Here is a 14,800-nt window from a genome sequence, read left to right as displayed (position 1 = left end):
TCGCATTAAATTGCGTTTAAGGTAAACGTATTATTGATTTATCATTATTATAAATAACGTTATTAAATACAGTTATAAACGAGTATTAATAGTATACCAAATATACTATTTGTAGAATATATATTAAGGTTTATTGTAGTACTTTTTACCATTTAAAATTTACATACGATAAATTGATAATGAATTACTAAATAATACAGTTGCGACATTATAGTCGATCGTAACTGTCGCTGTAATATTCATCTTCAAAAAGGTACATTAAATATCATTACTTTCAAGGGCTACATTGCTTGAAAGAATTAGGGGTTCATGTTTCCGGGTAATTCAGGCGTAACGAACCTAAATTCAGGGGTGAAACAGAACTATACCGTTTATAACATACTGACATAAGTGAACCAATGCATTGGATATCGTAGCCAGCGATAAAATCAAGTACGTAGCTGATAATGTAATTATTTTGACCAGCGTGTATACAAGGTATACGTATTTTCTATCATTCTTACCAATCTCCTCGATTTTGTGACCATATATTATTCTTATATTGAAAAAAAGTCTATTTAATATGTACTGTACATTCGAAAACACAAGATATACGTTTTCCCTTTTTAAATAGACAACACTGATAAACAAAACTGCGGATTTTATGCACCTATTACGTACTCGATTATCTGAAATTCAGTAGAATAAGTTTTAGTGAGGTTTATATTTTATATACGACCTCATAAAATCTCTAGTTCTATCTATTCTACTTCTATCTATTCTACTCAAAAAAATTACCGTTTGTGTTCGCTTTCCAGAAATAAATCTTTGAATATAAATCTCTGAAAATATCATATTCATTCTGCTCTATGTAAAACAAATAAAATAGAAAGGTAGTTTTTAGAGCGCTCCATAAATCAACCACCGAACCTTTAGCCCTAGAATGCCCGAGCCTCGAACTATCACGTAAACGCCCAAGGAGGGGGCTCCTCGAACTCACACTTCTTACATATTTCTCCTAAAAAAAATTATTTTGTGATGAAAATTTTGTAACATTCGAGTATATTATACATCGTAAACAAGACAGCATATGTTTTTCCTTAATATTATTTTTTTTACATGTATTTGTAAAATAGAATGATAGCGTAAAATAGTATACTACCATGGAACTCATCTGAATCTAATTCTTCCATTAGTTCGATTCTTCGTTCTGTGATCGTTTGTTATTCTTTTGAGACGAGAAAGGCGTAATATATCGTGTAATCAGACGTAATAGCATCGACGCGCGATCGCCAGTGTCGCGACGCGTAGTCGGCTTTCTTTTTCTTATGCACAGTGTTTTTCATATACATATAGTAACCAGGACCTTTGAATATCAAACTTAAACATGTATACGACAATAAATAATTTTTTGAAAATTTTTTGCTGAAAGGAAATAGTTTTAATTTTACGTTATTCGACTTGTGGGTTAGCGGAGCCCCCCCCCCGGGAGGCATTCTAGGGTTAATCTATTAACACCACTGTGTTAATAATCCGTAGGCGGCGAGAGTGTCTAAAATGGAAGATCTTTAATTTTACAGAGCAGCGTGAGGCGGCCAAAATGCTGACTGCTCATTCAGAGATGCACGAGAAACGGGGAGATCCCCTTGGAGGCGGACAATATGGGGCGGGCGGGGGTGGTGGCGGCAGTTCGATCGACGAGAAATCTATCCATGAACAACCACCCCCGCCGCTGGCGCCACCTCAGCGGGATCCATCCGATCCAACGATCAGCGCTAAGAAACTTCCAAAGAAACGAAAGTTCGATCCGTCGGAGCTCGAGGAAATGGACAAGACCAGCAATGTAACAAGCAATATAAACAACATGGTGAACATACGGACACCGAGCATGACGCTCGGCAGTCAGTCTGGTTTAGTTCAACAGTCAACCATAACCCGGCAGTCTCCGCAACAGCAAGAATCCGATTGTTATCAAGTACGTGTGTGTTTGTTATCGTTCACACGACTGTATTCGAGTATAGAACGCAGAACTGTATCAGATTTAACCCCTTTCTGCTCGTGTGTGATTCCATTTTGGAAATTATTAACTAACTTACTTAGCGTTTTATACAACTGATACTGTCAGCCTGAAAATACCATGTGTCATAATAAATAATAGGTCGTTGGAAATTAAATGGCCGATTTTACTGATAGATATGTTTGACATTACTTTTACGAATTAAAAATAGTAGCATAGATCCTTTTTTATTGGAAAATTACACAGTTTACGATACTCGTTTCGAAGTACTACGTGACATGGCAATAAAATTAGTTATGTTAAATACTGAAGTTAATTAAATTAAATAATTCATTTCAGGTAATTACAGCCATTAAAAGATGGCTATTTAAGCCAAATTCATAAATAAACTTTATATAGATGTATTTAGGTTTCTGCTAAAAAGCTACTATTTACTAATGCAACATTCTGCGAAAAAGATGGAAGCTAAATGAGTTTTCGAAAAATCAGCCTTAAATTCAGTATAATTATTGTGTAATAAATACAACATGAATGTAACCATTATATTTCAATCAAAAACGTGTATAGAGTATATTTAATCTTGCTTTGTCTAATAAAATATAATATTTACAGTGTTCAATATAATATCAAGTGCCAGTAATAAAACGACCATTTCATGTGCAACAACTTAATAATTAATGGCAGAAAGGGTTAAAAGGTGCAGTTGGTCTGTATATTTACAGTTTACAGCATTATGAATACTACGAAGAAAAGCTAATTACCAATATTATATGAATTCATTTGAAGAAATTTTCAAACATCCGCACATTGTCAATGAATTATTTTCTCTATATAATTCTGTTCATTAATTCTGATCCGTATAGAATTCTTTTTGATTTAATAAGATACTTTGATAACTGTATTTCTAATCAATTTTTTAAAGTAGAAAGTAACATAGTGGTTGTAGGGTAGATGTCCCAATTACTGCCACCTTAAGATTTTAGGGTAACTTTATTTAATCATTTCACGTGTTGTTTAACTTAAAAATCATTTCAATTTGGAGCATAATATTATGTAACATAATCTTGATGAACAAAATAGTTTTATACATTAAATATAAAGAATTAATGAATAATTCTTAATCACCTCAGTAATTAAAGTAATTCTTATATACAGGGTAGGGCAATAACTATTACCATCTTAGATATCTTCGAAATTATAAGATTCACAGAAATATTTGTTGAATCAAAATTGCACAGTACGAAGAGAGCCATCCCATTGCGCTAATAGTTTTTTTTTAAATGGATCGGTATGTTTTTGTTTCCGTAGAATGATAGGGAATCTTAAAACGAGTTCAACGACCTATTACATAAGGTCATTGAAGGTCATAGAAAGTAGAAAAAAGCGATAATTCTTACAGTTTACTTCACTGAAAATAAACACTGTTTAAAGGACACTTTAATAAGTTTGCAGAATAAGATAAACATGATTAAGAGTAGTATCGTATCGGTCAGTAAAGGCAAAAGACTAGGCAAAAGACTAGTATACTGAACGATATCTAAGGACACTTTAATAAGTTTGCAGAATAAGATAAACATGATTAAGAGTAGTATCGTATCGGTCAACCAGGCATGATGTAGGTATCCGTTTGTAGAGCAAGTTGATGTGCTTCTTATTTATGGCGAATGCCAACAAAATTCTGTAAAGGCAAAAGACTAGTATACTGAACGATATACACATCGGTCTCAGCCTTCGCGTGGAACATTAAAAAATGTGTGTGATAAACCTAGGTAAACCAGTAGTTGAAGTATTCGTAAAACTGAACGCTGAAAGCGAGAAACGAACGACGAAAATGAAATCGGTGTGGTCGCAAGTGTGGCTACAAATCCTCATTAGTTGGCGACAAATTGAACTCGAATCTGGTATTACTAGGAGGAGCGTACTTCGAACTTTGCACCGTCACAAATTTCATCCGTACCAGTTAGTCTTCACCAAAAATTACAGGGGAACGACTTCATGAATCGCGTTGAATTTTATCGATGGGGTAAATATCAGATCCAAAACAATGAGTTATTTCGTAATATCGTCTTATTTACTGATGAGGCAACATTCACAAATCACGGGAATATTAATTTGCATAACATGCATTTATGGGCAGCGGAAAATCTACATTGGCTGCGGCAGGTTGAATATCAGAGACAATGATCTGTGAATGTATGGTGCGGTATCAGAGGTAATAAAATTATTGGTTCTCATTTTATCAATGGAAATTTGAATGGCCACATCTACGCTAATTTTATGAAGGATACATTGGGTCCTTAGCTAGAAGAATTGTCTTTATTTACACGACGAACCATGTGGTATCAACATCATGGATGCCCAGCACATTATTCATTGATTGCGCGAAGGGAACTCGATGAAAAATTTCAAAATCTTTGGATTAGACGCGGCGGTTTAATATCGTGGCCAGCTCGTTTACCAGATTTGACATCTCTAGATTTCTTTCTATGGGGAATATTGAAAGATAAAGTGTACAAAGAAGTATCAACTACACCTCAAGACATGCAACAGCGAATTATTGCAGTCTGTGCGTCAATTAAGTTCTGACGTTATAAGACTTGCACGTGAATCAGTTATAAAACGAATCCAATGTTGCATTGATAGTGATGGTCTTCATTTTCAACACCTACTACGATCTTATGTAATAAGTCGTTGAACTCGTTTTAAGATCCTCTATCATTCTACGGAAACGAAAACATACCGATCCATTTAAAAAGAAATGGAGGTGACCTTGAAATATCCAAAGTACATTCACCTGCAAAAAAAACTATTAGCCCCATCGGATGGCTCTCTTCGTACTGTGCAATTTTGATTAAACAAATATTTCTGTGAACCTAACAGTTTCGAAGATATCTGAAGGGGTAATATATACAGTAAATAGTAAAACTGCGGTTCTTTCCTCAGTATGATTTCGCCATCACTTCCCTACTTGTATGGTTGCGTTTTTATCGCTTAAATTGCACTTTCATTTTTTAACATTAATTGTTAACTACCAGGTACATTTCTTTCTTTTTTGTATGTAAATCAGAGAGTCCGAATTTAACAATACAATTTTTTCTACACAATTCTTTAAACGGTTACGTGTTTATTAGGTATCATAAATATAGTGACAGTATTAGGGACACTGGCAGTAATAGTGATATTTAACCTAGCAGAAAAAGACTCGAGTGTATGATGGTTGAAAAGAACTGCACGCAAATGATATTCTGTCTTTGAAAATAACATTGTCGAAGGATGCTAAAGTCTATGTTATACGTAACGAGGAATGTATTAATTTACCTAAATTAAACGGCAATGATGTATATTTGTCAGGTATCTTCAGCACATTCGGTGGTAGTTCTACCGCCTCAAAGTACAGCAGTGGATTATTCTCTTCGGGAAGAACCTTTACGTTCGCGTCCTCGGCCTGCTACCGTTGCTATTGATCTCAGTGAGTGGTGCGATCACAGAGTGTTAGCTTTAAGGGATTCGTATTATTATCCGGGTGTTATTCGTGACGTTGTTCAAGGCGAGATTTTCATAGAATTCGACGGGGAACGAAAGCTAGTGCGTTACACTGACGTTTTGGGCGCGGGGAGGTACGATGTGATAGGCGATGCAAGCCCGTCCGTGGGGCACGTGACTTTAGATGCGAAAGTTTGCATCAGGTGTCCAACGTCGAGCAATCACATCGATGCGACTAAAGTGTTTGTGAAGGGGACAGTGTGCAAGATATTAACGAAGCCTAAGCGTTTTGTTGTGAAAATACCAAGGGAGGACGATCAGAGTGACAGTTACGTTGTGAAACGTGCGGACCTTCGATTAGTACAGCCCCCGTGGTGGGACGAATTGGAGGAAGGATTGGAAGACTGTGATTCTTCGAGAGTCGATGGAATTGGTATGTCATCCCCTTGCACAGCACAATGTATAATTGACACATGCTTTTTATCGGCCACATACCCAGTTTTATTGACTCGAATGTATCGCGTCTTTTTGATCCAGAACATGGCTATCGAAATTCTTCGGAAGCTCCAGCGGCAGTGCCAATTTTGCTCCATCACTCTTCTCACCATACATCTCATATATCAACTCATAGTGACACAGGTGGTTATTACAGAACAACTGGTACTAGTCCTCTCATGACTTTAGGCACTTCTGCGCATTCTGCCAACACAGCGTTAAGCAATGGAAACCGACCGTACGATGATTTAGAAAGTGAAGATGACTTAGACAGGGAAGATATTACATTCCCTTCAGACGCAGGTTAGATGAAACTCTACTCTCTGTATACACTTGAAACATACAACCGAGATATTGTACTAGTATGCGATTCAAATGGTTTTCAGTTTCGTTTAACTTTTTAACGGTAGTTTAGCGTAACAATGTTTGCATACCGTTTTTCTAAAGTATCTAGTTGTTATCCGAGCACACACTAGTAAGTACAATAGTATAGTAATTCAAATATATTCAACTGACAGATGCAAAATTGTCAGGGAGCAGTAAACGGAGTAGCATGCAAAGCCGGGGAAGTACCAGTAGTCTAGTGGAACAGCGCAGTATAACTCCTCGTTCTCAAGCAGCCACGCCCAGGTAAAAAGTCTGAAAAATTGACGAAAGATAAATCTCTCATTGTTAATGGCCGAAACACTATAGATTTCTTGTCGAATGTTAAATAGATCTCAGGCGGCAACGCCACATAGATATAAAAAAGGTGATGTAGTGGCTACACCAAGCGGAGTTAGGAAAAAATTCAACGGTAAACAATGGCGTCGACTCTGTAGCAAAGAAGGGTGTTCCAAAGAAAGCCAACGAAGAGGATATTGTTCTCGTCATCTTAGCTTGAAAGGATCTGGTCTTAGAGGACCGACAAATACATTTCCGGGGTAATGAAATTTCCAAGTGACGTTTAGAAGTTATTCATACATGTTTTGTCTGTTACACTGAATTAATATTTCACAGTGGTAAAATAGATGGCGAAGAGACATCAAGAGACTCTGATACTTCTCCAAATTACGGGGATAGAAGAATTGCTGGTCGATTTGATCAGGATGAAACTGAAGCTGCTAACATGCTCGGTGAGTCTTCTATTTTCGGTCGTGTTTGCAAGACATTCACCTTTAAGAATGTCACAATCACCGTATGTTATATATTTCCTTTTGTTGTGTAGTGTCTTTAGGAAGTTCTAGATCGGCAACGCCAGCCTTTTCATCGCCGACGGGACAGTCTTCGATATCCCCGTGTATCAATCAGTCGCCGGTACCACCACTGGGACTGAACCAGAACAATATGTTTATGCCCATTTCAAGTCCTGCTCATCATGCAACTCCATTAACGTCGCCTGGTGCGAAATGGAAACATTCACCTACTCAGTCCACGTTTCTTAATCAGTATCAACAGCAGGTGATAAAGCCTGAACCTAATCGAGTGGTTAGATCAAATCGACCAGCTCCAACGGCCCCTGTCCCAGCTAGTATAGGAACAAGCGTGATAAGAATCTCTCCCGTGAGTCGTGGTATACCCGGACCGCCTAATTTGACATTGGCATGGTCGGAACAAAGCACGCCGCCGCGACATCCCTCGGTTGTGACGACCATAGCTCAACAACAACAAGGCATAATTCTTCAGCACGCGCTCACCACAAACAACGGTTTCCCCGGTCATTCGGAAATCCCGGAACAAAGTCCACAGATACTGAAGCCATCTCATTCCCCTCATATGACTGCACTGTCCGCGCCGACACCTCAGAACTTAACTCTTCTGCATAAACCGTTGGAACAGCCTGTTGATTATGCACAACCGCAAACTCAAAGCCAGCCAATTTACGTGATGCAGCATCAACACGAAAAAAAGTATCTTGTAATAAAGAACAGCATGGATGTGTCCGCAGCAGGCCACATAACGAACCAGGATGACAAATACAGGCCAGGATTAATGAATCAGTTAGGTCAGCTTCCACCATCGTTGCATCAAACGCAATGTCAACCTCCACTGTCGCCTGCTGTTTCATCCGTCCATATCGATAAATTGTCGGTGTTACAAGTAAGCAATTTTAAAATATTCCCTAAGCTCTGACAGATTTACAGTGTGTACCACGTTGAAAACTGTACTCTAGTTTACACAACGACACATCGTTTTTATTAGGCAAGTAAAGTAGCCACCCATGCGCCCACGCATATGGACATGCAGAGAACTCAACCACCGCCTACAAGCGTAGTGATGACAACCACGACAGAAGTATCGAATCCATCTACCCCCACAAGTGTCTTCCAGCACGTAATTGTTCAACCGGGAAATTTAATACAGATTCCAAAAACTCAACCGACCAGAGAAGAAAACTCAAAAAACAACGGAGTCTTGTGTAAGTTTGAAACATACGTATACTTTATTGTCCAAAGTACCGTACAAGCCATATTTTTGTTGTTGCATTTATTATTCCATCCTTTTATTTGTGTATCTAAACTACGTTTTGTTTTAATCTGTACATTATAACTTGTATGAAATATTTTTACAAAATCGTAATTATTTTATGACATCCATAATATATTTTACGGTTTCGTTCAACAAATATACGTTTCCGTTAACTATATTAGTGAATTCGACTAAACAGTAAGGCTTTCACAGATGGCAGCCATGAAGTCCCTCCTGTATACCAGCCCCATCCCCCATCATTACTGAACAATGCAGGGCGCAACTGGAAAAAAGGTTTGAGTTCTCACTGTCAAACGAACTGTATGACTGTTTTCATCTTTGTTGTAAATTATATTACCAATGGTAATAATACATATAAATGCATACAATATGCTTTACAATTGTCATGTAACGTACATTATAACTGTAATAAGTATAGATTATAGTATATTTCATATTACAGAAATACAACATTAATATTTCATACTATTTTTTTCATTGTTATAAAAGGACAAGTACTTTATTGTCTTCATAGAGTATATTCAATGTATCAATATTTATGCTGTCAGTCATATATTCTTTCCATCTTAATTGCATATTTTGCGTAATATAATGAAAACCAATAAATATGGAATAATGATCACACAATGCATCTAATAAATAAACTTACATATAGATATAGTTGTATTTTACATTTGAATATAATCATTTGATCAGTGCACTTTAAACGACAAATCTATCAAACGTGTAAATTGTACCATTACCTATTTTACAACAAATACAACAGACCAGTTTTTTGCTCATATTCGAACTGTGTCTTACATGTCATCTTACTCTGACTCAAATGCACTGTCACGTTTAATGTTACTTTAATGTTGGGAAGAGGTCATTTCATTGATGTTCACTGTAATTTTACGATTTATTAGTGAAAGAACAATTTCGATTAGATTCTAAACTATACGAAAAAAAAGTAACGTTAAATTAAGACGAACTTGTTGTTTTAAAAGCAGTAATATAATATGAAATACATAGCCAATTTGACTCGTAAAACAGTTCCTCTTACACGCATTAACATAATTTCATATGCATATGTAAACAGGGTGTTTCATTTAATTTGACAAATCGAAATATCTCGAGAAATACGCATCGTACGAAAAAAATATTTCATATAAATTCTTAATATTTTCAAAGGGGCCATCCACCTGTGATAAATTTTTGCCGCCTGGGGGTAGGGCGGGGGCAACTTTGGAATCTTACATGGAAACCTCCATTTTTTATTGCAGATTTAGATTCTACGGAAAAAGATCAGATTCTCAGCATCAGGGTGCTCGATTAACTACTTTATTAACTACTATTAGCGCTATCCAGGAACGACGACGTGGACGTAGTAGTTTTTTGTTCCCTTCGGGGTGCTTTTGTCAGTGATGCTGAGAGAACATTCTGAAAACAAGTTTCGCCTCGCTAATATTTTATGAAATGAAACACCCGGTATAGCAACGAGCTATAAATTATAATAATATTATTCTACCAGCTCCTATTCCTACATCATTACTAACCACAACCATCGCGATTAACGCAAAGAATTTCATTGCAGCTTTTTCCTGGCAGACGACAGTATTGGATCAATCAGAAGTGAGTCCTCCACCATCTGCCCTAAGTCCACCTTTGAGTGCACCTCCAATTCCAATAAGTATGAGCACACCTGGTGAAGAGGTGCCTGGTCCAGGACCAGATCCCATTACCCCAGCTGAAGAGGAAGATGATGATGTCTTTGAAGCGGAACCAACAACGCCCGCCGAAGTGGAGGCTAATGTCAATAAGAGACGTAGTCAGTCCCTTAGTGCGTTGCATTCCAAAGAGCCACAGAGTCCACTTAAAGTAAGTTCAAATTATTTGAAAGATGGATTAAAAAATAATTAGAAACTTCTGTTTACTTAGAAACGTATGGTAATGTATTTCATCGATGGCTGTATTAACTTCTTTTACGTTCAACGTATGTTACTTAAAGCGCATCAGACAGTAAAGTTAATATTAAACCATTTATTTTCTAACGGATTTCCATTTTCAGACTAAGGATCGAATACGCCGACCGATGAACGCATTTATGATTTTCTCAAAACGTCACCGTGCAGTGGTGCACCAGCGGCATCCGAATCAAGATAATCGTACCGTGTCGAAAATATTAGGAGAGTGGTGGTACGCATTAGGCCCAGAAGAAAAACAGAAATATCATAATCTTGCATCGGAGGTGAAAGAAGCGCATTTCAAAGCACATCCGGATTGGAAGTGGTGCAGCAAAGACAGGCGGAAAACATCAACGACCAGTTTTAAAGGCATTGAATCTCGAGGGAAATTAAATAGTACCGGTGAAGATGTAGACATGGGACCACCTGATGACGTAACAATAACACCAAGGACTACCGACGAAATTACTATTCCTGTCACGACAGTCTATAACGACGTCGCCACGATTGAGGTAACATTAATTTAGATGGATATCCAAGTGACTACTTCAGTTAAAATTCGTTGTATTAAAAAAAATGTGTTATTTAGGTTATTAATCCGTCGCACGCGCATCGAATAATGGAAGTGCCTGTGCAAGTTGAAAATACCGAATCTGACATAAAGCAGGAAGAAGACGGCAATGCATCAGACGAAGATCAAATGGTGATTTGCGAGGATCCACAGCCCGAAATAGATTTGAAATGCAAAGATAAATTAACAGATAGCGATAATGATGTGCAAGATGACGACGGCGAGAAGAAATGTTATACGCAATCGCGGTTCTCGCCTGTCAGTGGTCAGAAGATAGAGGCATTGAGTGTGAAGCAAGAAGTTACCTGTAGGCCTAAACCAATAAAAGGTTCGTTTTATTATTTGATTGTTATTATTATGCAATTTATTGAAAATATGATTGTTTAGCGACGTAGTATTGTATCAGGTAAAGTCAATTTCTCCGTTTGTTTAGCACGAATACCTTCAACAGGTATAGAGACTACAACAAAGTATCATCACGCCTCTATGGATAAAGGCGGAACGGTGTCTGTTTTGTCGAGTACGTATCCTTATCATAGCCCTGTCAATCCGACTGGAGTGTCCGGTTTTCAACCGACTGGCGGTGCGTTCATAACAATGCCAATATCTCCAAAAGTTATTAAACCGGAACCAGTAAAAAGTGAACAGCAGTACAGTACTCAGTACAGCATGAGCAATCTGGTGGCTAGCATTCACGAAAATGGCAGGAACATGCCTAAATTTACAGCTGCTCCAGTACATTCTGCTTCACAAATACATTCTGTAAGTGTTTTTTTTTTTTTTCAAACAATCGAACATGTTTCATAGTAATATACATACCTAAAGTGATTCGGACGAGTTACAATCGCATACGTAGTAATGTCTGAATTTTCCTAAAATCCTTTTTTAAACGTTCCTTTTTATTCAGGCATGTGTGAATATTTAAAAATTTCATACTGATTCTTTTACAATTACATAGATATTACTTGATTAAGTGTTGACAATGTGTAAACTTATTTCAAAATACAATATAATTATTAAAAATTAGGGTAATGTTTAAAGGTATGAATAGTTACTATAATATTGATTAATATAATGAAAGGGCTATTCGCACGTGCCTACTTACCTAACTGCCACATTATTTGGGTATCTCTTCGTTTTTTTTTTTTTTTTTTATTTTTAAACTGAATTGAGGGAGCAATGGACTCTATATTTGTCTAAAGGATTATACGTAGTAAACACATGCGAATAAACTCAGATATTAAGTTTCAAATTTAATACAACTGACAGTTTGGTTGAAAATCCATGATGGCTCTGTTCAAACAACAGCAGCCGTTGCAGTCCTTAGGCACTATTCTTCGCCCCCTTACTTCAGCTGTCCCTTATCAACAATCGGTCACTCTAACATTGCTCGATAACGATTTGGTGGCTGTTTCCAAACCGCAGCAGGGATCGCAGTACCTTGATCCAGCACCACCGCATCCAAGGATGTACTGTGGCTTTCAAATCCCTATCTCTGGTAAGATTATGCAATAAGCAATAATTTTTTTTTATAATAACAATAACAATAATAGTAATCGTACGTAATGCCTTTCTACTTATTTTTTACCTTTGCATTTAAATTTCTACCTAATTTTATTTTATGCATTCTGTATCAAAATCCAATTTTATATAATTTGAAGTGATATATATTATATATCATCTTTATTTTTGTTTTATCCACATGGTACAGTATTCCGCAATTCATAAACAGTAAATGTATATTGTTTATTACAGATGCTGGTAACCGCAACATATCTTCACAAGGTTTAGTTTCCGGTAATAAGATGGAAACCCACAGTGTTATTGTGAGTAAACCTTACTCAGTTTCAACGACTTCCACTACGTCGACCTACCGAGGAATTGGTCATCCAGTAGCACGCCTTGCGGAATCCGAGAAGAACGAGAACCAAGTAGGAAATAATCATGCTCAGTTTTATGGTAAGTCACAATAACTCCCTAAATTAAAAACTTAATTTTTGAAACAATTATTTCGTTTGTTTTTTGTTTTTCAATCATAGGTTGGTAACAAAATGTTTTTGTTTCAGTGACGAACATCAAATCTGAATCAGACAGGAAAGACGCGATCAACATTCTTTTACCTGCTACAAACGATAAACATAAACAGCCTCCTACTCCACATACTCCTCACACACCTATTAGCAACCATGGTAGTACAGACATGTCTGCAAATAAATCATATTCCATAGATGAAGCCCAAAATAATGATATAGGTCCAAGTAAAGGGCCCTTCATGCTTGCCCCAACGCCAGCACAACTTGGTCGAGCACCGTTGCAAAGGAGACAATCAATGGGTATGGTCTTACAATACTATTTTCTTAACAAAGAGTTCGTATAAAAATTAAAGATATGTTTGTAACTGATTGAGTTAAATTTATAGCAATGCCTCCCACATCGAATGCAGGAGACCATGGGCCTTTGACGTCTCAGCATTGCGACAATCGTCCACAAATGAATGCCTCGCAAACCGTAGAACAGATGCAGCAGCAACAACAACAACAAAATTTTCCAGAATCTCATGCTTCACCGTCACCTTCCACCAAAAAGGGATCTTTCTTCAAGAAGAATGTCGAAGATGGAATGGACAGGTATCGATAGATTGTTTTAGATTCATAACAATTTTCACTACAACAGTATATCTAATGTTAAACAACAATTTCAGAGTTCTCGAGCAAGTTAATTTCCAGGAAAAGTTCTCGTCCTTACCGGAATTCAAACCGGAAGACATACAAAGTCCAAGTGCAATCAGTATCAGTACACCAAGTTCATCTGCTCATGGTTCCGTAGTAACGTCTGGCTTACACTCGTCGAATTTACAATCGTCCATGCAAATGCAGAGTTATCGGAAAAAATCCATGCAAGGACCTCATAGGCCTACAAGTAATTATTTCAGTAATTTTGGAACAAAGTATTTTTAATACTTTTGTACTCATTCTCATGCAAAATATATTTGTCCGGTTTGAACAGTGAATGAGGATGACATCGAATCAGATACATCAGTGTCCGCCACTCCAAAATCAACTTCCAGTGTCAAGTTAACAGGAAACACGTTCTTTGGTCCAGATTTCAACGTTGACGCGTATAGAGCTAACAGCGATCTCGGAGGAGACGTTGACGCGAATTCACCTAGAACACCAAAGACACCTGGAGGAGGTGCTGGAAATTCGGTCGGAATTGGTAGAAGTGAAAACGAGCGTGGTCATAGAAAAGTATTGGAGCAACGTCGGCTTCTTGTGATGCAATTATTTCAAGAGAATGGTTACTTCCCGTCAACGCAGGCCACCACGGCTTTTCAAACGAAACACGCGGATATATTTCCTAATAAGACAAGCTTGCAATTAAAGATAAGAGAAGTCAGACAAAAATTAAAAGCTAACTCAACACCAATGAGTGCTAACAGTCTGGTTAGTCCATTACCTGTTTCTGAGCCTTCACCTAACGTGACTGGTAACTATATATGTATACGCAAACCTTCCATTTAGTAACATTTAATCCTTATATAACCATTTAACGAAGAATGTTTTTCTTAGGACCATTGACTGCTCCTCCTACATCGATGGGAGCTCCACATTCACTGCCTGTAAGCAGTAGTGGTAGCTAGCACCCACGTGCCAACTGTGATACTATGCATCCCCTTACTCCACAGCACGAGTACATCATTATCCACTGAAAAAGGAAAGTTTTTGTTGGGAGAATTGTTGATGTACAAGTTTTCGCGAGTTGTAAAGTGCTGCAAGGCTTTAGTGCAATTCGAACTTTGATGTAACCTGGTGCAGGTAACTTAATAGACAGGCATATCAAGGT

General features: G+C 37.4%; 1 protein-coding gene across 10 annotated transcripts in view; it reads left to right on the top strand.

Moving 5' to 3' along the window:
• The window catches only part of LOC107186170 (putative transcription factor capicua), a 90,740-nt gene extending 75,940 nt beyond the window's left edge, over positions 1-14,800 (top strand). For 6 of the 10 annotated variants that reach the window (XM_015573988.1, XM_015573983.1, XM_015573986.1 and 3 more), the window contains 20 exons: positions 1,560-1,954; positions 5,348-5,912; positions 6,017-6,277; positions 6,493-6,604; positions 6,691-6,897; positions 6,974-7,089; positions 7,182-8,053; positions 8,156-8,372; positions 8,636-8,716; positions 10,017-10,300; positions 10,491-10,898; positions 10,976-11,285; positions 11,391-11,719; positions 12,266-12,455; positions 12,713-12,916; positions 13,024-13,290; positions 13,377-13,584; positions 13,659-13,876; positions 13,964-14,443; positions 14,527-14,800. In XM_015573988.1, coding sequence (XP_015429474.1) covers positions 1,580-1,954; positions 5,348-5,912; positions 6,017-6,277; positions 6,493-6,604; positions 6,691-6,897; positions 6,974-7,089; positions 7,182-8,053; positions 8,156-8,372; positions 8,636-8,716; positions 10,017-10,300; positions 10,491-10,898; positions 10,976-11,285; positions 11,391-11,719; positions 12,266-12,455; positions 12,713-12,916; positions 13,024-13,290; positions 13,377-13,584; positions 13,659-13,876; positions 13,964-14,443; positions 14,527-14,597 — 5,775 coding nt within the window. In that variant the 5' untranslated portion in view covers positions 1,560-1,579 and the 3' untranslated portion in view covers positions 14,598-14,800. Of the gene's footprint in view, positions 1-1,559; positions 1,955-5,347; positions 5,913-6,016; positions 6,278-6,492; positions 6,605-6,690; positions 6,898-6,973; positions 7,090-7,181; positions 8,054-8,155; positions 8,373-8,635; positions 8,717-10,016; positions 10,301-10,490; positions 10,899-10,975; positions 11,286-11,390; positions 11,720-12,265; positions 12,456-12,712; positions 12,917-13,023; positions 13,291-13,376; positions 13,585-13,658; positions 13,877-13,963; positions 14,444-14,526 lie in introns of those variants that run through there. The other 4 variants (XM_015573990.1, XM_015573991.1, XM_015573989.1 and 1 more) reach the window with 4 other exon arrangements.

This window comes from Dufourea novaeangliae, unplaced genomic scaffold (assembly GCF_001272555.1).
Source record: "Dufourea novaeangliae isolate 0120121106 unplaced genomic scaffold, ASM127255v1 scaffold76, whole genome shotgun sequence".
NCBI classification, from domain to species: Eukaryota; Metazoa; Arthropoda; class Insecta; order Hymenoptera; family Halictidae; genus Dufourea; species Dufourea novaeangliae.
The sequence above is the reverse complement of the archived record's forward strand: the minus strand, read 5'-3'. Positions and strand labels throughout refer to the sequence as shown.